The 26,553-nt window shown below is 37.7% G+C and overlaps 1 protein-coding gene and 6 non-coding genes across 7 annotated transcripts in view; 6 read left to right on the top strand and 1 right to left on the bottom strand.

Annotated features, from left to right (window-relative positions):
- The window catches only part of ush (Zinc finger protein ush), a 354,793-nt gene extending 344,445 nt beyond the window's left edge, over window positions 1–10,348 (bottom strand). Inside the window, exon 1 of the mRNA XM_074085243.1 lies at window positions 10,265–10,348. Coding sequence (XP_073941344.1) covers window positions 10,265–10,304 — 40 coding nt within the window. The 5' untranslated portion in view covers window positions 10,305–10,348. The remainder of the gene's footprint in view (window positions 1–10,264) is intronic.
- A 5,756-nt stretch (window positions 10,349–16,104) lies between these two features.
- LOC141426945 (U2 spliceosomal RNA) lies at window positions 16,105–16,297 on the top strand. The gene has a single exon (XR_012451280.1). It is a non-coding gene; the product is annotated as a U2 spliceosomal RNA (small nuclear RNA).
- A 2,918-nt stretch (window positions 16,298–19,215) lies between these two features.
- Window positions 19,216–19,331, top strand: LOC141426946 (U5 spliceosomal RNA). Its single transcript, XR_012451281.1, has one exon. It is a non-coding gene; the product is annotated as a U5 spliceosomal RNA (small nuclear RNA).
- An 890-nt stretch (window positions 19,332–20,221) lies between these two features.
- LOC141426947 (U5 spliceosomal RNA) lies at window positions 20,222–20,337 on the top strand. The gene has a single exon (XR_012451282.1). It is a non-coding gene; the product is annotated as a U5 spliceosomal RNA (small nuclear RNA).
- Window positions 20,338–22,575: 2,238 nt separating this feature from the next.
- On the top strand, window positions 22,576–22,768 carry LOC141426952 (U2 spliceosomal RNA). Its single transcript, XR_012451287.1, has one exon. It is a non-coding gene; the product is annotated as a U2 spliceosomal RNA (small nuclear RNA).
- Window positions 22,769–24,501: 1,733 nt separating this feature from the next.
- Window positions 24,502–24,618, top strand: LOC141426950 (U5 spliceosomal RNA). The gene has a single exon (XR_012451285.1). It is a non-coding gene; the product is annotated as a U5 spliceosomal RNA (small nuclear RNA).
- Window positions 24,619–25,444: 826 nt separating this feature from the next.
- LOC141426953 (U2 spliceosomal RNA) lies at window positions 25,445–25,637 on the top strand. Its single transcript, XR_012451288.1, has one exon. It is a non-coding gene; the product is annotated as a U2 spliceosomal RNA (small nuclear RNA).
- The last annotated feature ends 916 nt before the right edge of the window (window positions 25,638–26,553 follow it).

Raw genomic sequence — 26,553 nt, forward strand, 5'->3', positions numbered from 1 at the left:
TAAAAAGAAATAGTCGCGTACATAATAGGTATTGGCTGTAAAAATACTGGTTTGTGTATATCCCACAGAAAAGCATTTATGGCGGCGTATCTATTTGATTTAGCTTTACCTAAGATATAATTTACCTCCAAACCACAAAATAACAGGAAACACTTATTAGTTTCTGAGTTCACACGACTTTACTGAAAATCTACCGAAGTATACGCGGTTTTACCTGTAAAAAAATTTGGAACTTCTTGTTAAAGGCTCCTTAGTTTCACTGAATATTACTGATTACCGTGTTTTTTATCAAAGAAAATAGTTTTTCTAAGCTTAGAATTCACGTAATAATAATTTTGTTGGTGTTTGAAATAAATAAAAAACTGAAATTTAATCACTGTATTAAAAATGACACAAAAAACATTCCTGAACCAATATTTAAAAAAATGTCGTCTTCATCGCTGCTGGATTCTGATGCTGCTACATCTGGAACTAGGTCCACAACATCATTATCGCAGTCAAGCGAGCGAAACCAACCATGATACTCTTCGGGAATGACACCTTTATTGCAAAGACCGAGGAAATCCCTTTTCTTTGCTGCAGAAATCGCCAAGGGTTTCTTATGCAATTTTTCTAAACGATGAGTAAAGAATGCTTCAGGAGTCGGTGGTGGTTCCAGCGAGGTGGGATTCGACTTGTTGCGTTGGTTTCTTGTGCTGTATCGAGGGCCTGATTGAGGTGTCACCATGTTGCAAGATGTTGGCGCAGCCCGTGTGAATAAGTTGAGGTAATCTTTAGATGCGTCGTAATTGAAGTATATTTGTGAGCTGCCTTTGTCGTATTTAATTTTTTTAATCTTTAGCCACAGGGCGTTGTTCCCATTACAGTTTTTTGTTTTATTTTTAATGTATGCTCAGCTGGTTGTTTTAGGTCGTAAAACTCGTTGTAGTTAAATTCTTTAACATGGCAAGGATCTTTTTACACCTTTTTTTGTCAGTTTTGTAGATTCCTTTCCATCTAGCACTCTTGTAAATATATATCCAATCCGTTATTGAGAAGACATTTTTATTCTTCTTCGCACTTTCAATGCTGATGTGCATTGAATCTGCTTCCGTGTATGAATGCCAATGGCCAGACTTCATAAATTTCTGTTCAATGACCTCCAGATGGTCTACTTCGTTAACAGCCCATAGTAAAATAGCTTTAACGTTGGTTCCGATTTTGACCACCGCAGATTTTGGAGAACAAGGAAGCAAATACCATGTTCAAAGATTAGCTTGCTTTATTACGTACGAAAACTAACCGAATACAAACAATTTGACCGTACTTTACCCAACAATGCCTTTTGCTTTTGTTGGTCCAAGATACATGGCAAAAAGGGAAGCGCCGAGATTGGTACAATTTTGATCCATTACTTGTCAAATTGTATTTCAAAGGACGTAACAAGTATATCCTTGTTCTCCGATACCTGCGGTGGTCAAAATCGGAACCAAAACGTTACAGCTATTTTACTATGGGCTGTTAACGAAATAGACCATCTGGAGGTCATTGAACAGAAATTTCTGGAGTCTGGCCATTCATACATGGAGAGGAATCTACAAAACTGTCAAAAAAAGGTGTAAAAAGATCTTTGCCATGTTAAAAAATTTAACTACAACGAGTTTTACGACCTAAAACGACTAGCTGAACATAATATTAAAAAATAAAACAAAAGACTGTAATGGGAACAATACCCTGTGGCTAAAGATTAAAAAAATTAAATACGTCAAAGGTAGCTCAAAAATATACTTCAATTACGACGCATCTAATGATTACCTCAACTTATTCACACGGGCTGCGCCAACATCTTGCAACATGGTGACACCTCAATCAGGCCCTCGATACAGCACAAGAAACCAACGCAACAAGTCGAATCCCACCTCGCTGGAACCACCACCGACTCCTGAAGCATTCTTTACTCATCGTTTAGAAAAATTGCATAAGAAACCCTTGGCGATTTCTGCAGCAAAGAAAAGGGATTTCCTCGGTCTTTGCAATAAAGGTGTCATTCCCGAAGAGTATTGTTTGAGCTGATGCTCCTGATGATGATATTGAAGATGAATGAAAGGCTGCTGGTTCACATATAAAACTATAATGATTGATACAGTATAACAAGATATTGACGGTAGGACGGTCTGAACGTAACTGCCGCACGGGGGCCGCTTCGCTCCCCGCGCCGCTCTCCGCTAAACCCGTTTTTGAAGTAGTGATGGGACGGCGTATGATGTAGCGAGGCAACAAGTATCATGGTTGGTTTCGCTCGCTTGACTGCGATAATGATGTTGTGGACCTAGTTCCAGATGTAGCAGCATCAGAATCCAGCAGCGATGAAGACGACATTTTTTTAAATATTGGTTCAGGAATGTTTTTTGTGTCATTTTTAATACAGTGATTAAATTTCAGTTTTTTATTTATTTCAAACACCAACAAAATTATTATTACGTGAATCCTAATCTTAGAAAAACTATTTTCTTTGATAAAAAAACACGGTAATCAGTAATATTCAGTGAAACTAAGGAGCCTTTAACAAGAAGTTCCAAATTTTTTTACAGGTAAAACCGCTTATACTTCGGTAGATTTTCAGTAAAGTCGTGTGAACTCAGAAACTATTAAGTGTTTCCTGTTATTTTGTGGTTTGGAGGTAAATTATATCTTAACTAAAGCTAAATCAAATAGATACGCAGCCATAAATGCTTTTCTGTGGGATATACACAAATCAGTATTTTTACAGCCAAAACCTATTATGTACGCGACTATTTCTTTTTAATCTTGTTTTTATCGTCTATTTGATATAGTCTGGATCTTTTGCATGACTTGGTAATAAACGATATAAAATTATGCTTAGGGATTTATAAATTCTGTGTAAATTTGTTCACGTTTTGATATAGAAAATAACAGTCAAACTTTCAAATGGCATTATCTCGAAACGTGTTTTTTGCACTTAATAGGTATTTGCAGTAATAGGACGATATATATACTTAAATGCATATTAAACACCCAAGACCCGAGAACAAACATTCGTATTTTTCATACAAATATCTGCCCCGACACGGGAATCGAACCCGGGACCTCAAGCTTCGTAGTCAGGTTCTCTAACCACTAGGCCATCTGGTCCTCTGATCGATGAAATGAATGGTAAATGTCAAAATTCTGCTGTCATTAGACGACATGTTGCAGCTGTGTGTGTAACCATTCACTTTAACTCCCGTGGCACTATCTATACTTATTCTATTCATAGACGTACTTAGACTATCTATACTTATTCTATAGATCCGTAATCCTGAATTTTTTCAAATTTTTCCACCCACCGGTTTAGATTTTAGAGGGGGGGGGGGGCTCGATTTTAATGAAAAGTTGCACTTAAAAGTTAAATATTTTGCAAACAAATCAGTGAATCAAAAAATCGTTTTAGCAACTCCAATGGTTTTAAAAGACCTATCCAACGATACCCCACACTACAAGGTTGAATGAGAAAAAAAAAATAGCCCCCACTTTACGTCTTGGGGGGGTACTCTAAAAAAATTTTTTTTAATTTTTTATTGTACCATTTTGTCGGCATAGTTTACATATATATTCGTGCAAAATTACAGCTTTCTAGCATTGATAGTCCCTGAGCAAAGCCGCGGACGGACGGACAGACAGACAGACATGGCCCCTACCCTAAAAAGGTATTATTTGCAAAAAGGGTAAATAGGTATATTGTAGTTCGTTGACATAGACCTCTGCAAAGTAACGCTTAAATCAATTACTTTTAATGTCAGGTTTGAATCTGTAACAGCGGAACCCTCCGACCTAAATATATCCACAGACCCGATATCTTCAGCTAGCTGTTAACAGCCATTCCTATCGCAAACAAGTATGACTGTTCATCTCGGATGCCTGAGATTTGTAGCACCGGTACAAAACTAGTTATAATAAGATCACTTTCATCAACACCCTGCTTTTAATCCCCGACGCAAAAAGAGGGGTGTAAGTTTGACGCCAATGTCTATCTGCCTGTCTGTATGTATGTCTGTAGCATCGTAGCTCTCGAACAGATAGACCGGTCTCGAAGCGGTTTTCTACGTAAATGTGAGTTTTCTTGTGGTGGTTATATAAGCTTTGTTTCATTAAAATTGGGCTCAGCTGTTTTTGAGATATTGAACTTCGAAATAACAAAATCAAGGGTTTTTGCAACTTTCTTAAGTTGGAAGATCAAGGTTTTAAAAAATTAAGAGATTAAAAGAACAGTGAAGAAGTCTCTCGGTTTCTTAGGTTTCGAACTAGCATTGCTAGACTCTGTATGGCGATTCCACCAAAGTGCCGGTTAACCCTTCCAACGAACTCGAGAGCTCTGCATACGCTATTAATGCCATCTATCGAAACTATTACAAACTACTATCCTGTCACGAAATGGGTATTTCTTAAAAATTACCGTAAAAATCGTCATTGTTCATAATGTATCAGAAGGTCAACATCACACAAATCCCACAAATCCCATTGTTTACTAGTTAATACTTTTTAAAATGCAATAACACCATTATATAATGAAGGACTATATACCAATTACAATGTGAGTTTATGTATTGTTATGTAGGTATAGTTGAAAGTTTTGCAGCTTTCACTGATTCCTGACTTTATAATTCACCATTTGTCGATCCCTAACTAAACGCTGCTTTCGTCCAGTCAAAAGTTGACAGGTAGGTAGAGATAATTTAAACGGATCCTCGGACCTTTGTACAAAACCTTAACGTATTTTTCGCGATATAGTACAACAATCTTTATGTACAAAATATTCACACTTTACAAGTAGCATAGGTAATATCTTATTTAATATCAAAAAATAATTAACATAAGAAAACTATTTTTTTTAATTCCTTTTATTTTATTTTTTTGTAGACAGCCAGACACTTATGTATAACGGTGACTGTACCTACCTATTTTCATCACGCGCTTGCAATATTACAGCAAGTACTATCACATATTTAGATAATATCAATACAGTCCGCATTAATTAACTGACGCAGATAAGTAAAACTCCAATTATATTGAGCAAACACGTTGCCGTATAAATAATATCGCTAACCGAAGTTTCGTTAACCTCAACCTTATCAATGCTTTTATTTATACTTTCTAGAATCATGATACTATGTGGATATGTGTCTGACGGTCAAAAATGTTCCTTAGGGTAAATCGACAATTTTACTGGTCACCTTATACTAAAGATGAATTCTATCTACAGGTGTCCAGAATTCATTTTAGTATTAGGTGGCCAGTAATTTGACGATTTACCCTATGTTATGATTGGATAAGTTCACCACTTAAAGTCATTCAATACCTAGAAAAGAGTAACTTAACTAACTTATTGACTGATCGAATGACAGATGACGAACAGCTTAAACCACTAGAGCTAGAGACTGGAAATTTGACAGACAATTCCTTTCAGAGCCACGGAGGTACACTAAGAATGGATTTTTAGGAAATTTCCGCAGGATTGGAAATAAAAGGGGTTTATTAGTCCCAAAGGGGCCCTATCTCTGTAATTAATTACGTATAATTATTAGAGCAGTATGGCATGCAAGGACTCATGCAAAAAATCTTTGTGGTAAGCACGTTCTGCTCATAAAAACAAAATATAAGGTAAAAAGTTCACCATCATTATCGTCAGTTAAAACACGTCCACTGCTGACTACAGGTCTTCTCCAGCGAACGCCACAATGACCGATATAGATGAATATCGGCCTCCCGCGACCTTCAGCAAGTCATCAATCCACCTAGTGGGAGGCCTAACAAGGGTCCTCAGGTACGAGGCCACTTCGAGAAATTCAATCATATTCAGTTCAGAACAGTTCTTTCTTTACATAGAAATAGGCTTGCGTTATAACACAATCACGCCTGATGGTAAGCGAAGACGAGCACTAAGATTGAACACGCTTACCTAACTAATAAATGCTCATTCACCCTAGATTTGAAGACAGCCAGATTGTAGCGATTGTTCTTCCAGCAATGTGCCCAGCCAGCACTAAGTTTATAAAGGTACCAAGTACATTTTTAACCTTGCAACTTTCATGCAATTAAGAAATACTTTCGTTGGCCGAGAACAGTATCTCTTGACCCAGGGTCGGGCAGTGATATTGTTATCATATTAAAAATATTAGACACGATTTCGAATGTTGCCCAGAGAAATTATTACAATCATATCACTGCAAGATAACGGCCAGACAAGTATAATGACGTAATCGACGTGTTGTTACTATATGTTGACGACCGGATAGCCTAGTGGTTAGAGAACCTGACTATGAAGCTCGAGGTCCCGGGTTCGATTCCCGGCCGGGGCAGATATTTGTATGAATAATACGAATGTTTGTTCTTGGGTCTTGGATGTTTAATATGTATTTAAGTATGTATTTATCCGTTGCATATTATCCATAGTACAAGCTTTGCTTAGTTTGGGACTAGGTCAATTGGTGTCAAGTGTCCCATGATATTTATTTTATTTATTATATATGTGAGACTGTCATTGTCACAGCTTGAAATTAATCTATTAAAATAACCCGCGACTCCGTCCGCTTTTAATTCATTTATCGCTATCCCGTGGGAACTATGCAATTTTCCGGGATAAAAACTATCTTACGTCCTTCTCCGGGACTCAAACTACCTGTGTAATACCGAATTTCATCTAGATCGGTTTAATGGTTTAAATGTGATGAAGTAACAAACTTTCACATTTACCTACGATATTAGTGGGAAGTGGGAACCTACCCTTAACCTGTTTTTTTTCCATATTGTGATCTGTGTTATTTTATGATCAACTTATTGAAGTCGAACTATGCTTCAAAATATACTTACAATAAAACTATTATGTACTTTTTATCACAAATAAATTAATAATGACTATTAATAAATTTGCAAGGAGAGTTTAAATGAGTTTTTGTAAAAAAAAACTTTTATGCTGACTGTAGGTAGTAACACGGCTAGTTAAAATTTAATAATATAAGCTGACAACATAATTATGGCATTTACCAGTAGTATTTTTTTATTATTTTTTTAAACCAACTTCAAAATATAAGAAAAAGACATAATATAATAAAGGTATTGAAACAGACAAATTTATAATGAATATAATAAAAAAATAAATCTATCATGGGAATTCAGAAAAACCAAAACCATTTTCGAGCCAGAAAAATACAATATATGTTTTTGTGCTGACATGTTCAAAAAAAAAGATAAAGAAGCAAACAAAATATTAAGTTCTTGGAAAATATAATTACCTACTAATGAAGACATTTTGCAAAATATTTAAGTTGTGGGCTTGTGATTCATCATCATCGTCCAAGCCTTTATACATCCCACTGCTTGGCACAGGTCTCCTCTCAGAATGAGAGGGCTTGGGAATTTGTGGGTATTTCTGTCTAATATCTACACAAGATTTCATAGAAAATTGGGTCTAAAATATGGTTCCTAAGAACAGATTTCACTATCTGTCGTAGTTTCTGATTTCTCCAAACTGACCCATTTGGATTGATCTTGATCATTCTGTATATTGATAACCAAAAAAACACATGGTTACTTTTTTTATTCCAATATTCCCACAGGATCGAAATCATTTTATTATTTTTTTATAACCTATTCATGTTTTTAGTTAAGTTTAGATAAGTGCAATATATTGCTAATATTGCTATGCCCTTAAACAGGGTTGTACTTAGACCTAAGGTGACAATACAATGATGAAATAAATAAACAAATAAAATCCAAAAATTTCAACCGGATTGGAGACATGAAATTAGATGTTTTGAATTTAATAAAATCCAGACTATCAATTCAGTTGGTGGATCTAATGTTGTATGCGTGCGAAGCCGTGGGTCAAGTATAGTGACATGATAAAATTAATATTGGCAATAAATTAACAACTTAGGTATTTAAATACATCGATAAGGCATGTTTAACATTTCTCTGTTATCATTGATGCATTAATAATTTTCATTGAATTATTAAAAAATAAAATGCATTATAAAATAATTGCAATTGTATAGATAACAACAATGACACAACATAATAATTCCAACGAGCATTTCCATAACTACTTGTATCATTCTTTATCTAATTCGATAAATAAACAATCAAATAATACATTAACAGTAGATAAAGTCAAAGTTGAACGAACCTGCACGATAGGTTATGAAAAAATAATTCTTATCAATGTCACCTCCAGGATCATCTCGGCATTTGTCGCAGTGGACATAGTGATCCGTTTCTTAAATTAAGGCTGCGTTTCCACCAGAGATGTGAGAGGAATCTATTTTTCATGAACCAATAGAGAAACGTTTCATTTACTAATCCTCGCACCGCTCAGCTGTTTCCGCTAGAGTTGTGCTGTGCGAGGATAGGTAAATGATGCGTTTCCATTGATTCCTGAAAAAGACATTCCTCTTAACACATCCTCGCGCATCTCAAGTGGAAACGTAGCCTAAAGGTTAATTGTAGATCGTATATCCACCAATACCTCTCACATTTCGTCTCCTACATTTTTTTTACTGTACAAAATCCAAACCTCCTATACTTCGTTTTTTTAGGACTAGAAATAAGGTAAGCAATCTTGACGAGTCTTTTTATTGAAAAACGATTTAATACAACAGTAACTATTATTTATGATACCAGAAGAATGTAAATGATTATATGTCCTTGCTAATTGTTAATATTTGCTGTGACTTATTTATGAAAAGTGTTTTTCAATAAAAAGACACGTCAAGATCGCTTGCCTTCTTTCTAATGCTAAAAAAATGAAGTATAGACGCTGTCAAAATTTTCCGCGTAACATAGCCATGTTTAAAAAAACTAAGTAACAAATATTGTAGAAATGTCATTTTAGGGTACTGTATCTCAGCTACCGTCAGATAAAATGGAACCCTTTAAGTATAGATTTTTTTTCCATCCATCAACCGTTTTTCTCAGGAACGCATAATTCATAATTTATTTATTGCATAAAAATATCAAGCTGAAATTAATATCAAATAGAGTCTGCTACCCCTTGTAACAGAGAAAAATACTTCTCTTTTACTTAATTATTTTTACTTTTATATATATATATATATATATATATCGTAGATAATAGTTACAGATTAAGTTTGTTATTTTAAATCAAATAAGACCGATTTGCGCGGACCAATGTTTACTTTTACTTAACTGCGAGTTAACCCTAACCCAGAGTTAAGTAGTATCAAGGTAGTATCATATTATTTATATGGAATCCAGGTTAAAAGTTTTTTTTAACCCTGGACCGTTGAAGTGGCCATAAATGTTGTTATTAATAATATTGTGAAGCAATAACAGTTTAAGTGACATGATTATAAATTTTGACAGTTTCTGCTCCCTGTGTGGGATTTGACTGTATAATATTGTGTTGTAGTTGTCCCGTTTCTGTTAAAATATAGTTAGTACTTAGTAAAATATTTAAAATAACTATGTTAAGTAACTTATCCTGTTATTCATAAAAGTGACGTATCCGTTGTAGGAAAATATTTGTCAGGCAGCAGTGACAGGTACCTAAATGCAAACGAACGTTAAGTTGGCATGTGTGAATGAATAAAGGTATAACTTTTTGATAGACTTTAAATTGTTATATATATATTTTTAGTATTCTTACATGCATTTTGATACTACCGTTATGTTCAAACATCTATATAAGACATAGCTTAAGAAGTTAACCAACGAAACTTGATGCTTTTGTTAGTAAATAAATGAGTCACACTAACAGAATGTCATCCAGATTCTTAACAGATTATTTGTAAATGTTGGTGTCAATTTTCATCTTTACCAACACAGTTTCATCAGTACTCTAAAATTGGTCAAAAATTCTTGACTCATACTGTCAAAGTCAAACTTTAAGTCAAGGTGAATTGAAATAAAATTGCAGTAAAGTTAATCATTTCCTACAATCTTACCTCCAATTACCCGTCAACAAAAACAAAGTTAAAGGTTAACTTATAATAGCTAACGAAATGAAATGTTTAAAAGTGAAACATTATAACAAAAACAATGTTTTTACTACAAAAAGTTCTTAAAAACTTTATCCTGCAGTACTTATCCTAACACTTACGACCCAAATGCGGGCACACATCACATTTTCCATTCCATAAACAAAAACAAACTTATAAAACCCTGGCACTTTCAAAACACAACTTGAAAAAAGAACGTAACTTAAAAAAAAACTTCATAAGAACGCGGCTAAAACTTTAAAATTCGAACGTGTTTTTTTTTAATAACTCACGTTTTAGCGGCTTAGGATTGCTCTGTTTCCTTCGAGACATGACCGCACATGACACTACACTCGCGTGCGGCTGTTAGCGCGGCGCGCGAACGACTCGCGAGTCCGCGACTGGGCGGGAGGCGTCAGGACCGCCCCTTGAGGCGTGCAGTCTTATGTAAGTAAATATGTAATGTAATAGGGCTTTTTGAAGTTTAAACTTTTTAATTTTTTTTTTTTTTTTTTGCAGCCGGACTTGCGACGTTATGCTGAAGCCAGAGAAGTGTGGAAGGGTACAGTTTACCTGTTAACATCCGCCTAGAAAATGTCAAAAAAAAAATTAAAAAAAATCTAAAAACATATTTATTAGCAACTCTACCATAACACAGTAGCATAGTTGTAGCTATTATAAACATTTATGCAATTCAAAATTACACAGGATAATTATTTGAGACCGTATCCTGCAGACACTTCTCTGTTTTTTTTTCTTCTTGTGACTCTTCTGGTGTTGCAGGTGTCCATGGGCGACGGTAATCGCTTACGATCAGGCGATCTGCCTGCTCGTTTGACCCCTATAACATAAAAAAAGACAAATTATGAAAACAGTTTTGCCGGGCTATGTGCAAAAAAACTGTAAAAGAATGTTAAATAAATTATTTTCATTCGTTCATTAAAAGAATTTGTTTTGTTCGAATAGACGGAGACGGCATCTCATTTAACCGTCGGTTAACGCTAATCAATGGATGGTGAAACAGCCCCTTAGGATGAATTCATTTTATTAAGCAAAGTCCAATTAGTTTTAAAATAGTTTGAATCTGTTGGCTAAATATGCAAGCATTTAAAGCGTCACTTTACAAAAAAAAACCACGGAACAAATTTTTTGCTATTTTAATTTTGATAAGTGTAAGATAAAACTACCCTCGAGCGAAAAATAAACGATATAATGAGGGTTTCTGTCAGGGTTCGAGGATATATATATGTATCAATGGATTATAACATGTCATGATATTAAATGATATTGTAACGGATAACTCACGTCTTAAGCCGAGTTTAGCTCGACATGTTTCGGGCCTAGTGGTTTGAACTATTGCCTCTCAAGCAGAGGATCGTGGGTTCAAACGCCGGCTCGTTCAAACCTCTAAGTTTTTCGAAATTCATGTGCGAAATTATATTTGAAATTTACCAAGAGCTTTACGGTGAAGGAAAACATTGTGAGGAAACCTGCACAAACCTGCGAAGCAATTCAATGCTGTGTGTGAAGTTCCCATCCGCACTGGGCCCGCGTGGGAACTACGGCCCAAGCCCTCTCGTTCTGAGAGGAGGCCTGTGCCCAGCAGTGGGACGTATATAGGCTGGGATGGATGGATCTCCACACGTTCCCAAGATACAGGGTCTTAACAGACCGCACTGAAAAAAAAGGATAGCTAGATAACTAAAAATAATGCTAATATTGCAGAACTGATTTTATAAGACATCACCTAACTTTTAGCTACTAGTAGGTCTTAAGTTTTGTACTCACTCAAGTTATGTTGCAAGCAACCATTTTTTTGTTCATCCATCCCATCCCAGCCTATATACGTCCCACTGCTGGGCACAGGCCTCCTCTCAGAACAAGAGGGCTTGGGCCCCCCACGCGGGCCCAGTGCGGATTGGGAACTTCACACACACCATTGAATTGCTTCGCAGGTTTGTGCAGGTTTCCTCAAGATGTTTCCCTTCACCGCCAAGCTCGTGGTAAATTTCAAATGTAATTCCGCACATCAATTTCGAAAAACTCAGAGGTGCGAGCCGGGGTTTGAACCCACGACCCTCAGCTTGAGAGGCGATAGGTCAAACCACTATGCCACCACGGCTTTAATATATATAATATTTTTTTTGTTACTGTTAGTAAATATTTTTTTCAGTGCGACGGATGAATGGAAGGACAAACAACAAAGTGATCCAATAAGGGTGCCGTTTTTCCTTTTGAGGTACTGAATCCAATAAATCGGCCAAATAGTGGCAGTTAGGTACGAAACATTTAAGTTATATTTTTCGAATGATAATATATTTTGTACGGAATTTTCCTATTAGGTATATTTTATAAGTTAGACTAGGTTAGACTACTATTTACTCTTAAGCTACTAATAACTTAGCTGCAATAGTTTTCCTGGTTAATTTGATATCTACTACCATATAAGACCATAATTTATTCTACATCATTGTCGGCATAGTTTGCTAAATATATATCCATGCAAAATTACAGCTTTCTAGTACTCGTTGGCCCCCTATCATAAAAAAAAACTAATAGTATCTAAGCCATGCCTCGGACGGACGGACAGACTGACATGGCGAAACTATAAGGGTTTCATTTTTGTTTCTTTGGCCACGGAACCCTAAAAACAGTTACTTTACCAGAATGTCATAGATAAAATCTTATTAAATGTAATTATTCAAAACTCATGACCAACCGCGCAATATTTACGCCGTACTGTAATGCTTCATTTTGTTTTGTCGAGACGACTTTGGGATTTTTTTATATCTAACGAACTACAAGTAATTCTATATCTACACTGTATAATAATTGATGGAGTAAATCCTCAAATATCATACATATGAGTTTCACAAGTAAAGCTTTACTAGTAATACGGTATTTGACAACTCCTGATTTTGCCACATCTTAATATTATTATGAAAATATAGATAAACAGATAGTGTTTAGCGAAGAGAAAATTTAAATCGGTTGAAAATTGGATTTAAAGCGATTTTTTGAAAAATGCCTTTTTCTCTATGCAGCAAGTATGGCGGCACTGGCGTGTGACGTCACATGCCAGTATGTCTTTCTCTGTCTAATCTTGAATTTCAAACCTGTATAACTTTGTTATTTGTAAAGGTAGCTTAAAAAATGTTTCTCTATTCGATAACAGGCATCGTGTAGTTTTAATTTGTAAAACATAAACAAAATAGTCAAATACCGTATTATATAGCAAGGGATTATATGAATCCAATAAATGCGTTAGCTCGCTCTTAGGTTTCATCATCATCATCAGCCTATAGCAGAGCGCTGCTGGAAATAGGCCTCTCCCAATGACAACTGCGCCCTGTCCTCGGCTAGACACATCCAGCTTCTACCAGCAGCCTTTCGCAGATCGTCACTCCACCTGGCCGGAGGCTATAAAGCTTGTTACGAATAAATATACATTCACTGTGCATAATAAAACGTACTTATACTTTGAAATCTTTATTTTCATATACTATGAACTATTCATATTATAGCACCTTTTATAACAATGGTCACATATAAGATGTATAATATTTAAAGCAGTTAGGGTCGCAGTTCTAATCTAATCTTACCTAATTTTCTAATAATAGTTCTGTGTGCTATAAAAAGATAGATTAGGTATATTCTTATACTTATGATGTAATCAACAACTGGACAGATACACGTAAACAGTTATAATCACAAACCAATATGTCATGAACAACAGGGATGGAGATACGTAATTGGCTAATTAGTCCGTCAATTATAATATAATAGCGATCCGCCCCGGATTCGCACGGGCAGAATTTAAAAAAAAGTCTCTAATCAAGGGCACCTTTTTCAGCTCCATTTTCCAAAAACTACACCCGACCCGCGCGAAGGGGCGCGTTGAAGTAGAATAAATGCATGTTGTTGTTAGATTTATCGTCATCATAATCTCAGCCGTTGGACATTGTTCTCGGGTCTTGGACATTTAATATGTATTTAAGTGTTTACCGTGTGGTGTCGGGTTAGAATTACACCTCTCCATTTCTTCCGTGGATGTCGTAAGAGGCGACTGAGGATATAGGTTAAGGTATACCGTAGGCGACAGGCTAGCAACCTGTCACTATTGTACCGTTTTTGTCAAACTTAAAACCTAAAATTGCTAAAAGTGGCTCCGAAGCGGTAACGTTTTTGGGAATACAGGCGTGTTGTTTGTGTTTGTGTTAAGTATGTTTATCCGTTGCATAGTACCCACAGTACAAGATTAGTTTAGGGGACGTATTTGACTATCGAAAATTAATATACCTAAAGTTAAAAAGTCGACGGTCAAAATATAGAAAGTGCGTATAGGTTAGGTTAGATTCGAAATTTTGACCGCCGGTATTTTAAATAACGATATTTCAATTTACGATATTCAGATACGTGCCCTTAGTTTATGTTAGACTAACATCTGGTAGCATGGTGGATGGTTGTGTTACTCTAAAGATGAGCTCTGGTTGAGTTCGAAACGCGACAGTGTAGTGTGGTGGTGGTGGTGGGGCTTGTGTGATCTGTGCGAGCTTTTACTGTGTGGAACTGGAGGAACTGCATGAGCACACATTTGTTGCATAAACGTAGCTACGACAGTAAGGTCGCGGGTGAGCAAAGTAACTGTTTTAGTTCATTAAAAGGGTTAAAATATGACAAAATGATTCCAGACTAGTTGTTGCGGCAGTTTGCAGCGTGCCCCAGAAACAAAACCACCAAAACTCACAGTGCACACGTAAATCATTAGATCCAGCAGCTGAATACAAATTTCGGGATTTTTTAAAATTGCCGTCGGAATTCCCGAAAATTAAATCGTGGTTTTCGTTGACGTTACATTAAAAACAATCATGTCAAATTGCATGACACTAAGCCCAGCGGTTGTTGTTTCGAGATTTTATCCCTATCCCGTGGGAATATTAGGATAAAAAGTAGCCTATGTTTTATTCCGGATGTCCAGCTATCTACATACCTAACCTACCAAATTTCATCCAAATCCGTCCAGCCGTTTGTCCAATAAAGGGACGCGGTTATACACCAGAAAGAGCATGATGTACTAATATCTCACTCTGACGTATAACTGCGTTCCTCAAGTTAGCCAGCGTTGGTCAACATGAAAAGCGGACATCGTGAAAGTGCTACGCATGCTACGCGTAGAGATTCGTAGGCTTTGTAGCACTAGCTACGATGCTACAACGTAGCTATAGATGATTATGATTACTGCCACAAATGGTTTACCAAAAAATAATTTGGTTTTACACTTTATATGAAACTAAAACAAAACTGAGTGGGATGAGTAACTTGTTGATTGTATGGTGAAGAAATCACATTTTATTGCTATTTATTACAAATTGTGTTCATTTCGCGATTGTCGCGCCATCTGTGCAAATAGTTATCAACTACATGAGTATAAGTAGAGCCGCGAACACAACTATTCAAACGTTGTTAAAGAGGAGGCATTCAGCGTAATTCCAGTGTAGGACGTTAGATGGCGCTAGTCGTACAAAATATTTACGACTCTATGTTGTTAACAAAATTATAGTTTTGGGGTCTTTAATGTTCTTATTAATTTAAAGGTATGAATTTAGTTTACTAACGTTGAATAGCCTTGTTTGCGTTGAATTTTTGTATTCTTCCAGTTAATTTTCTTCTGATTATAAACAAAAACTTACAATGCCGCCGTAATCAAAACCAAATCCAAAAACAATGCAATGTTTTGTCTCCGTCACAAACTACGTTTTGAAGTTTGATTATTGTTGGTGTTATGTCGCTGTATGGAATTTAAATGTAAGGAAATCGCTTTATCTATATCTGTTTCTCTACATTTTGTAGAGATCAAAATTATTTGGGTCTTTTATCTAATTACACTAAACGTGTCTAGTGCCTTTATTATTTTGTCTTTAAATTACCCTTTTGATGTCGTGAAATAATAAACATTCTCTTGGGAAATTCACATTCACCATATCAACGCATCTGACTCTACATGTACCTGCTCGCGATAACTAATTTCACAACGTGCCGCTAGATGCCACTCTCAAACTTAGTCCCCATCCTACATCGCGCTGTTAAGATTTTTCTTGATTCAATGACTTCTTTTCGAGACTCTACCTAGGTTATCGCTTCTCGGCCTTTTGGCTAAGATCAAAGTGTAGTATCTGTTCTTTTCAGCTTAATATCTGAAAGTTCCCTCACTGAGGGACCAGTATATTAAACTGATTTTTGTATCTCGACGGGATGTTCGGGGCTCGCTCCACTCCCGTCACGGGTCGGCCCGGCATTGCAGTGCCGCCGGGATCGGCCCACATAATAACTTGAAAATAGTTCACAGAGTATAAGTTCTATGTAAGCGATTAACCGAATCGTATTTCACCTCGATCGTATATATTTTAATGTATTTTAACCTTCAACATCAATTAATTAGAGTAGAGTTCCAAGCAATAAGCAAACATCGATCGCGGCGGAATGCGTCTGTCTAAGGTAAAAAACTACGCGAAAAATGGCGTCAAGTACATGATTCTATTGATGTTAGTTCGAGGTGAAATGCCATTCAGTGAATCGCTACGAAGTACAAGGAATTTATGTTTTTAAGGTAAAGAACTAACAATGCAAAATTATGGTTAAAGTTGACATGATTTTAAAAACAAAAGTTCATACATAAATATATACTACAACGTGTCTCTAGTTTCTGGAGAATGAGCAAAATCCCGAGTAGATTACCTTCTCGGGAATGTTTTATTATCATAAAATATTTTGATTAGATAAACATGTAAATATATATTTTCAGAATAAAATTAACGTACCTATGTCCCGAAGTATTAAATCGTAAATCAATCATTTCTTCTTGTACATAGGTTAGAAATAAATAACTAATCAACACGTTCTATTCATCTTTGTCCAGACGGTAGAGACACGTTGCATGTAGAAACGTGGTTATTAATAATTATAAAAAGGACCATTGCCCGGCTAACACTAACTTTTCGAACTGAGCTCCTCTTCTACTTAAATACTGAGGGGAGGCTCCAATATTCAATGTCTCTCCAGGCAGCTGTTATGTTTGTATGAATAATACGAATGTTTGTTCTCGGGTCTTGGATGTTTAATATGTATTTAAGTATGTATTTATCTATATAGGTATGTTTCCGTTGCCTAGTATCCATAGTACAAGTTTTGCTTAGCTTGGGACTAGGTCAATTTGGTGTCAAGTGTCCCATGATATTATTTATTTATTATAACATGAGTCCGAGCTTCCGAGTTGTGAAACTTCGATAGCGCAATGTAGCACATTACTCCTAGATGGCGCTAGGTGTCGCTACAATACCATTGTGTGGTTTACAAGTTAAGATAACAAGCTCGTAGTTTTACCGCCTTGGTTAAGGTTAATATCGATTATCAACATCAAGATACAAATTACACTAACAGAGTTGGTTCACGCTTACGGAGAACCATAGCAGATTTTATGATTTAAATTCCGGTTTTGTTCCGCATACCTTGATTTTAGAGAAGCTCGATATTTAGGCACAGTTGTATGCGCCATGATGATAAGGATTGTAAAGATTTAATGATATTATGATCGCAGGTAAGAGGATAAACAATCTGTTTCCTTGACTTTGACTGTACTCTACTCTAATAACGATTTTAACCAGTTTTTAATATGATGTCAGTCAATACCAGTAGTAGTATTAAATTATCAGTAGTATCAGTAGTAGTAGCCAGTATTAAATTATCGAAATAGTATGCAACCTCACTAAAATATTAATTGGCGCATGTTATACAGTCAAGCTTTTAGACTGGGTACAATAGAAAAGGGGTTTAAAACCCAGACCAGACCAGACCAGATGGCCTAGTGGTTAGAGCACCTGCCTACGAAGCTTGAGGTCCCGGGTTCGATTCCCGTGTCGGGGCAGATATTTGTATGAAAAATACGAATGTTTGTTCTCGGGTCTTGGGTGTTTAATATGTATTTAAGTATGTATCCATATCTATATAATTATATTTATCCGTTGCTTAGTACCCATAACACAAGCTTTGCTAAGCTTACTTTGGGACTAGGTCAATTGGTGTAAATTGTCCCGTGATATTTATTATTTATTTATTTATTTAATACGAAAGCTTTAACATACAACTTGAGTAAATATTTATTGTTATATACAATTGTTAAAAAAAATCTGGGATGTATTGAAAAACTAAACGCACAAACTTGATTTTGGTTTTGACTGTCAAAATGTTAAAAGTTGGTCTAACCTACTAAGGACCACCATCCCACTAAACGATAGACTAATTCTACGCGGACGGAGTCGCGGGCAATAGCTGTACGTGTATTCAAATATTTATTCTCAAACGATATGAAATATTGACGTTGTGTTACAAATAATAAGCCGAGAAGTCTCGCGCTGCAGGCGCTGGGGCCCAGCTGCGTGCGCGCGGTCACTCTAGCCGCCTGCAAAGAGATTTCATACAACTTTGCAGGCTGCTGGCCGGCAATGCGACCGTCTTTTGTTTCAACGCGCGCTCTGCGACACGCACGCGGCCCACGCACAGCAACACCGCCCGCAGCCGCCCGCCGCCAGCAGCCAGCGCGACACGCGCACACACAACAAGAACAGGGCGACCACACTAGCGTCCCTTTTGTTTTTTTTTTTTTATTTCATGTAATGTTTGAGAAAAGCACTATACATGCCTCGGCCGGAACCTGGGGTTGCCGGCCTCGCATTCCTATCCGTATGTCTATATCTACTTGGCCGGCAACCCCCTACTTCCCGGCCTCTACAGTAATGTACTATTCCATCACACTTGCTCGTCAATGATGTTATTCCAGGCGGGAGTTTTGGATTTACGTAGTTTTCCCCCCAAGGGAGTTATGACTTTAGTTTTGAAAAGTTAGTGGGTACGTCATTTTAGACTAGAGGTTTCAAGTCAGCCAACGTTTTATTTACATCTTTGAAACTTAGCTATAACCCAATTTTACAACTTAAAAATTTGCCACGCTTCATGAAACTTCGTTATTGTCATATTTAAAATTTATATCAAATGGTGATTCTCATAGCAGCCAATGTGTTAATATTGTTATTATACTACAATCAAAGTCTAAGACCAAAATGTAAGTAAGGTACATATAATTTCCATAATAGCATTCATAGATGTCGCTGCCATGCCCCCCTTACAATCCTACATCGCGCTGTTAAGATTTCTCCTGCAGGAGTTGGGTCGCCGTCCGGCGCTGAGACAGTCACTCTGGTTTCCCTTCATAACGAACAAATCTTTCGCCTTTTACTAAAGATTTCCGTGGAGGGGAACACTCAAATGAGTCTTACCCAATTTTTGATGCTCTACAATAGTAGAGCTTATCAGCACTAATATTAATATTATATTATAAATGTGATGCGGGAATTACACTTTCGCCTGCTTCGTGCCTCACGGTGCCTCGCCGCGCGCCCCGTCTCGTATCTCGGCCCGCGGCTCGCGTGATCGATGGTAAACGAGCTTTCTGTTTACACTCTCGTGGCGAACTTGTCTTTGAACTTACAACCTGCGCAGCACAAGGTTCAAACTTGAATGAAGCGAGAGCGCGAATGTAAACACCAAGCTCGCGTTCGTCGCATAATTTATTTTTTGCATTTTTTTCCTCGCAAAGTTTCACGGCACACCAGTAAGAAATAGCCAAGTGCGAGTTAGACTGGCGCGTAGAGGGTTCCGTACAGTATACCCATAATATGTATACATGATTTCACTGCGGTATACAATCGCGGCACACCTGAAAATATACACGGCACACCGGTTGACAACGTGAGAGATAGGACAACAATATATAACCTATAATTTTTTAACACGTTGGCTGCCCACCATACTTCACTTAAAGTTGCTCCCACGTCACATACTCGTACAAAAGTGATCCCAGCTGTGATGCTCACAGCATTGCCCTGTTACTGAGGTAGAAATGATAATTCCCGAAACAATACTCGGAACTGAGCTGAACTGAAATATGAGCTTTTCATCCCATATTTAGAGAAGATTACGTGATCCCGCTGGTGATGCTAATAGCAGCCAATGTGTTAATATTGTTATTATACTACTGTCTTTCACAAATCAAAGAGTAAGACCAAAATGTAAGTAAGGTACATATAATTTCCATAATAGCATTCATAGATGTCGCTGCCATGCCCCCCTTACAATCCTACATCGCGCTGTTAAGATTTCTCCTGCAGGAGTTGGGTCGCCGCCCGGCGCTGGGACCGTCACTCTGGTTTCCCTTCAAAACGAACAAATCTTTCGCCTTTTACTAAAGATTTCCGTGGAGGGGAACACTCAAATGAGTCTTACCCAATTTTTGATGCTCTACAATAGTAGAGCTTATCAACACTAATATTAATATTATATTATAAATGTGATGCGGGAATTACACTTTCGCCTGCCTCGTGCCTCACGGTGCCTCGTCTCGCGCCCCGTCTCGTACCTCGGCCCGCGGCTCGCGTGATCGATGGTAAACGAGCTTTCTGTTTACACTCTCGTGGCGAACTTGTCTTTGAACTTACAACCTGCGCAGCACAAGGTTCAAACTCGAATGAAGCGAGAGCGCGAATGTAAACACCAAGCTCGCGTTTGTCGCGAGGTCCTTTCACTCGTCTGGTCACATTCTCACTTCGTACACCTCGCCTCGCGCCTGGTCTCGCGATCGCGACTCGTACGCGGGTGTAAATGCGACAGTGTGTGTGTATGTTTGTCCGTCATTCACGTCGAAACGGAGCAACAGATTGACGTGAATTTTGGCATAGAGATAGTTTATCGGCCAGAGAGTGACATAAGCTACTTTTTATCCCGCATAAGTGCACTGTTCCCGAGGGAATAGCGCGCGATACCCAAATCCACGCAGACGAAGACGCGGGCAAAAGCTAGTAATTTATAAATTTGTCGACGCTTGATGAATTATTTCAATCGTTCTAATTCATTTTGCGAATATCATCTGAAATAAAACTTACCACAATTTAATTGGAAATGATTAATTATTAATTACATCAATTTAATCACCAACCCCCGAAAGGAGTAAAGATTTTTTGCCGCTCAGTAATTAAAATCAAAATTACAGATCTTTGAAGTCCTTATCGTCTATTTTATGATAAAAATCTGGAACTTCGTGCAGAATTCGTTTATTGCTATCTCATGGGATATAACTTGATACATACCGGGTGTGGCCTGTAATATGAGCAAATAATTAAAACATAGATCGTACTCGTCAAGCTGAACAACATTATTTCAGCGACTTTTGAAAATAACTAGTTTTTTTTTTATTCGAAGAAGCAATGTAAAGCAAAATGCTTCATGTTTGTAGTGTGACAGGCGACGTCAGTTGTGTTTTGAGATGGCCAAAGATGGCGTACATTGATAGCAGTATTTAATTTGTATGAAAAAAGGAAAATTCAAAGACTACATTATTTTTAAATGTAGCTGAACTAATGTTGTACAGTTTTACGAGGACTATCTACGTTTTAATTTGTTGCTCGTGTTACAGGCCACACCCGGTATAAGCAATTACCGGGAGAACAATAGCCTTTATTTAAATCCAAATAAACTATTTGTGTGCCAATAATTACGTCAAAATTCGTTAAGAAGTCTTTCAAAAACTCTGTCTTCAAAAACATAACTGAGATTTTATTGGTGTTAAGTCATTTGTCTAATAATACCATACCAATATAATCATAATTTAACCCCACGGCGTTCTATAGCAGAGCAGCACAGCATTCCTCATTTTTGGCGCTTTACATCTTGTAAAATTTTAAATTATTTTAGTTTCTTATGCTTATGTGATGACGGTACCTTGGCTTTCTTAATAATTTAGCTTATAATAGTAGATTATTGTCGTGGCCTGGAAGTAGGCAATTGCTGGCTGAGTATGAGTATTAAACGGACGAGCTTGCGAGTCCGTTTAACTAATACGAAGCCAGCAATTGCTATTCCAGCCGAGACTAATATAAAGCTTTTCTCAAAAATGGTGAATAATTCTGAAATAGAATAAACTTTTTCTCAAAATATATACATTTAATTTTATTCCAATATTTTTCTTATGCTTTCCCGCCTTTTTTCATTAAAAATAAACTGCAGTTTAAAAATAAACACCACTAGCTGTTTCAGACCCAATAGAAAAAGTCCGGAGTTCCAACAAAATATCTGATACCGGCCATTAGACATGGCTGTATACGACTTGTGCCAAAATTTCCATGGCCTTTTTAACTTAAAAAAAAAATGTGACTGATTGCAGGCGCGCTAATTCATTATTGTCGAGCTAGCGCGCCTGCAATCTTTTTAACTTTTTAATTTTTCGCTGACCATAAACTATGCACTTCACCTTCTGATATGTAAAGAATAATGTCAACTTTTACGGACATTTTTGAGAAAATTACACTTTCGATGTTACTTAATGTCGCGAAATAATATCAGCGCAGTAGCGCCACCTAGCTCTACATGTACTTAGAGGTAACTACCTAGTTTTACAACGTGCCGTGAGATGTCACTATCAAAATCAGTCCCCGTCCTACATCGCGCTGTTAAGATTTTTCTTGGTTTAATGACAACTTTTCGAGACACTGCCTTGGTTATCGCTTCTCGGCCTTTTGGCTAAGATCAAAGTGTAGTATCTGTTCTTTTCAGCTTAATATCTGAAAGTTCCCTCACTGAGGGACCAGTATATTAAACTGATTTTTGTATCTCGACGGGATGTTCGGGGCTCGCTCCACTCCCGTCACGGGTCGGCCCGGCATTGCAGTGCCGCCGGGATCGGCCCACAAAGTACTTTGAAAACTCTGCCTTCGAGTCAGCGGCAAGTGCCATTTTTATATGCTTGGTAGATAGAGTTGACTTTGAGCCTTATAAGACCCCCCCTTATCCAAACAGTCTGTTGACGTTGGTCGACATACCCCGTAAATAGATTCAGTTGCATTTTTTTACGCTATAAAATTACAAAAACTGTAACTATTTTTCACATTGACAAAATTTTAATTTCGTTATTGATAATTATAATTATAATTTTATTGAAAGTTATTCCATTAAATCCATTAAATAGTAAGGGCGGTTAAAAAGAATCAGTCTGTTGTGGTACATGGCGGAATGAAAAGGTTGACCAGTTTTAAAATAAATTCGTTTACACGTTGCAAGCACATATAATATACCTTTTATCAAACATGACGTGTTACAAATAATAGGCTGAGAAGTGTCGCGCTGCAGGCGCTGTGACTCGCCTGCCTGCGCGCGGTCACTAGCGGCCTGCAAAGAGATTTCATATAACTTTGCAGGCTGCTGGCCGGCAATGCGACCGTCTTTTGTTTCAACGCGCGCTCTGTGAGACGCACTCGGCCCACGCCCAGCAACACCGCCCGCAGCCGCCCGCCGCCAGCAGCCAGCGCGACACGCGCGTACACAACCAGCCTGGCGACCAGACTAGCGTCCCGCCAGCTTCATTTCTTGTTTTATTTTATTTTATTTCATGTAATGTTTGAGAAAAGCACTATACAAGTTGCCGGCCTCGCATCCCTATCTGTCTGTCCTGTCTATATCCTGCTTGGCCGGCAACCCCCTACTTCCCGAGCTCTACAGTAATGTACTATTTTGAATGACATTGTGACGGAATGACATACTCGGTCGATAAAGCACTTATACCGAGCAAGCAAAAACAGGTGGTCAACCTTTTCACTCCGCGACTGTACCATTGACTACATTTATTGTGCGATTGAGTTGTAAAAGGGCAAAACGTTAATCAAAAACACAAATCATTGGAATATACAATTATAATCTGTTCAGATAACCAAAAAGTGAAGCCATAGCAAGTTCAACTATTGGTAACAATAACAACTAAGTATTTCTTCAGCTCTTATTCCCATAGGTTATTTATTAAGTAATACAAAATTCACACAGCATTACAACCCAATTCACTGTAAAATTCAATTAATGTAAGTAACTAAATACTTACCCCACTTCCATCCATCCAGGCGCGGTCCGAATGGGGGGGGATCACAGGGAACATGACCCCCCAAAATCGTAATACGACAAATTGAAAAATCTTCAAAAAAATTTACCCCTAGCCGCGACGTAACGCTAAAATTTGCCAACGCTTTTAAATGAAACAATGAAACTATATAAAATTATAATAAAAAACATAATAAATACCACTATTAAATGTACATGTAGGTATTTTTAGTCCATTTGTGTTCAAAAGACCGTTAAACGTGTGTTACAATTCGACCGTTAATTCAAACCTTAAATTAAACGGAGTATAGTGACCCCCTCCAAAATTTCAGGCTGCGACCGCCTCTGCATCCATCGTCTCAGAAAAACTCAGACATTAGCTACAAAGTTCGACCCATCGACTTGAAAAAAGGTCAGATTCGGGTGCTGATGACAGAAGGGAGTTAAGACACTTTTAGTGCCCGAGTAAAAGATGTCGCTGTCATGCCCCCCTCACAGTCCTACATCGCGTTGTTAAGATTTTACCTGTTTGGGTTGGGTCAGCCACCCGGCAGTGATTTTGTCACTCTGGTTTCCCTTCAAAACGAATAAATCTTTCGCCTTTTACTAAAGATTTCCGTGGAGGGGAACACTCAAATGAGTCTTACTCAATTTTTAGCGCTCTACTGTGAGTGGAGCTTATATAATGTAAAAATTAACTATGGTTGCCTTAACATTTGAGTCGTTTTTACTCGTCTTAATATAAAGAAAGAGGTAAAGTTTGTGAGGATGTAGGGGACTAAACAGATTTAGATGAAATGTATACAGATAGATTGAGTCCCGGGGAAGGACATTTTTATTCCGGGAAATTGCATATTTCCCGCGGGATAGCGATAAACGAAGTACTTATACGCGGGCGGAGCCGCGGGCAAGAGCTAGTCTCAAATATAAAGAAATACATTATACAGTTAAAATTACAGATAAGAATGTTGACTATTTTCTGATGCTATAATGCCCATGAAGCAAGTTTTTATTTAGTCCTTAATTGTTTGTTATGTCGTACTTTTAACCCGGAACTTTGGGCAGAATCAGTTTATTGCTATTCCGTGGGAATTTAGCAATTACTGGGTGAAAAAATATCCTTTGTGTTAATCCAAGCAAACTATCTGTGAGGATTTTGCTGGTGTTTTATAATGAATGCGTATACCTACCAATATGATCATAATTTGATCTCACAGCGCTTCATAGTAGCACAATAAACCCACACATTTGGCGCTCTACATCTTTTAAGACAAAAAAATATTTTAGATTCTTGTTTACTCACGGTATGTGTCGCTTCCTTGATAATTTAGCCTATAAATTATATCAGCTCAGTAGCGCTACCTAGCTCTACATGTACTTACTTGTAACTAACTAATTTTGCAACGTGCCGTGAGATGTCACTCTCAAACTCAGTCCCCATCCTACATCGCGCTGTTAAGATTTTTCTTGATTCAATGACTACTTTTCGCGACTCTGCCTTGGTTATCGCTTCTCGGCCTTTTGGCTAAGATCAAAGTGTAGTATCTGTTCTTTTCAGCTTAATATCTGAAAGTTCCCTCACTGAGGGACCAGTATATTAAACTGATTTTTGTATCTCGACGGGATGTTCGGGGCTCGCTCCACTCCCGTCACGGGTCGGCCCGGCATTGCAGTGCCGCCGGGATCGGCCCACAAAGTACATTGAAAACTCTGCCTTCGAGTCAGCGGCAAGTGCCATTTTTATATGCTTGGTAGATAGAGTTGAGGCCCACAAAGTACATTGAAAATTCTTTTATTATGTCGGCACAAGTTTTGGAACTCTTCTAAGTTTACGATAGAGCCAGGTCCTATACTACGAAGTACAAAATTTGAAGTTCGTATCTTGTAGACATGGGTAATCTTAACGCGAAGTGATCTGACTCACTAGATCCAGCTCCGGTGTCGGTACCGAATCCGCTTATTGAATCCGACTCCTTTAATGACTCCGGTTCTTTCGAGCGATTATTAGTTTATCTATGGCCGATCCGGCCCGGCTCGGTTCGGTCGGTACCAAGATCAAGGTACAGAACTGAAGTACCGATTCCTTTCGTCCTTTTGATGTTGAAAAATTCTAAATTGTGTAAGCCTGCTAATATTATTTAATACGAGAGTGAGAGGGACGGTACGATGCGAGCTTCGAATTTCGAAGTAGCCCCCCAAATCTTATAGTCGCAGGTAGGTATTGAACTACGACAGCTTAAAGCATCGATTGTCAGTGTCTAAGAGTACGGACGAACCCTGCTATCGACCACTTGGTACAGTCAAGGGCAAAGATATCGTCGCGGTAAGTTACAAAAATATGTATATGTCGGCGGCCGATCGTAAAATCCGCCAGATCACGAAATTCCTAGGCATATCGTGAAATGCCGCCATTTCATGAATTGGCTAAGGGACATCCGCCATATCGTTCAAAACTCACCGTTTACCGATTTGCCTAGTGACGTTTAGGCAGATCATGAAATTCCTAGGCATATCATGAAGCGCCGCCATTTCATGATTTGGCCAGTTTAGGCAGATCATGAAATTCCTAGGCGTATCATGAACCGCCGGCATATCGGTTCTGGCACTTCGCCGG

The sequence above is a fragment of the Choristoneura fumiferana genome, chromosome 3, assembly GCF_025370935.1.
Source record: "Choristoneura fumiferana chromosome 3, NRCan_CFum_1, whole genome shotgun sequence".
In the NCBI taxonomy this organism is placed as follows: Eukaryota; Metazoa; Arthropoda; class Insecta; order Lepidoptera; family Tortricidae; genus Choristoneura; species Choristoneura fumiferana.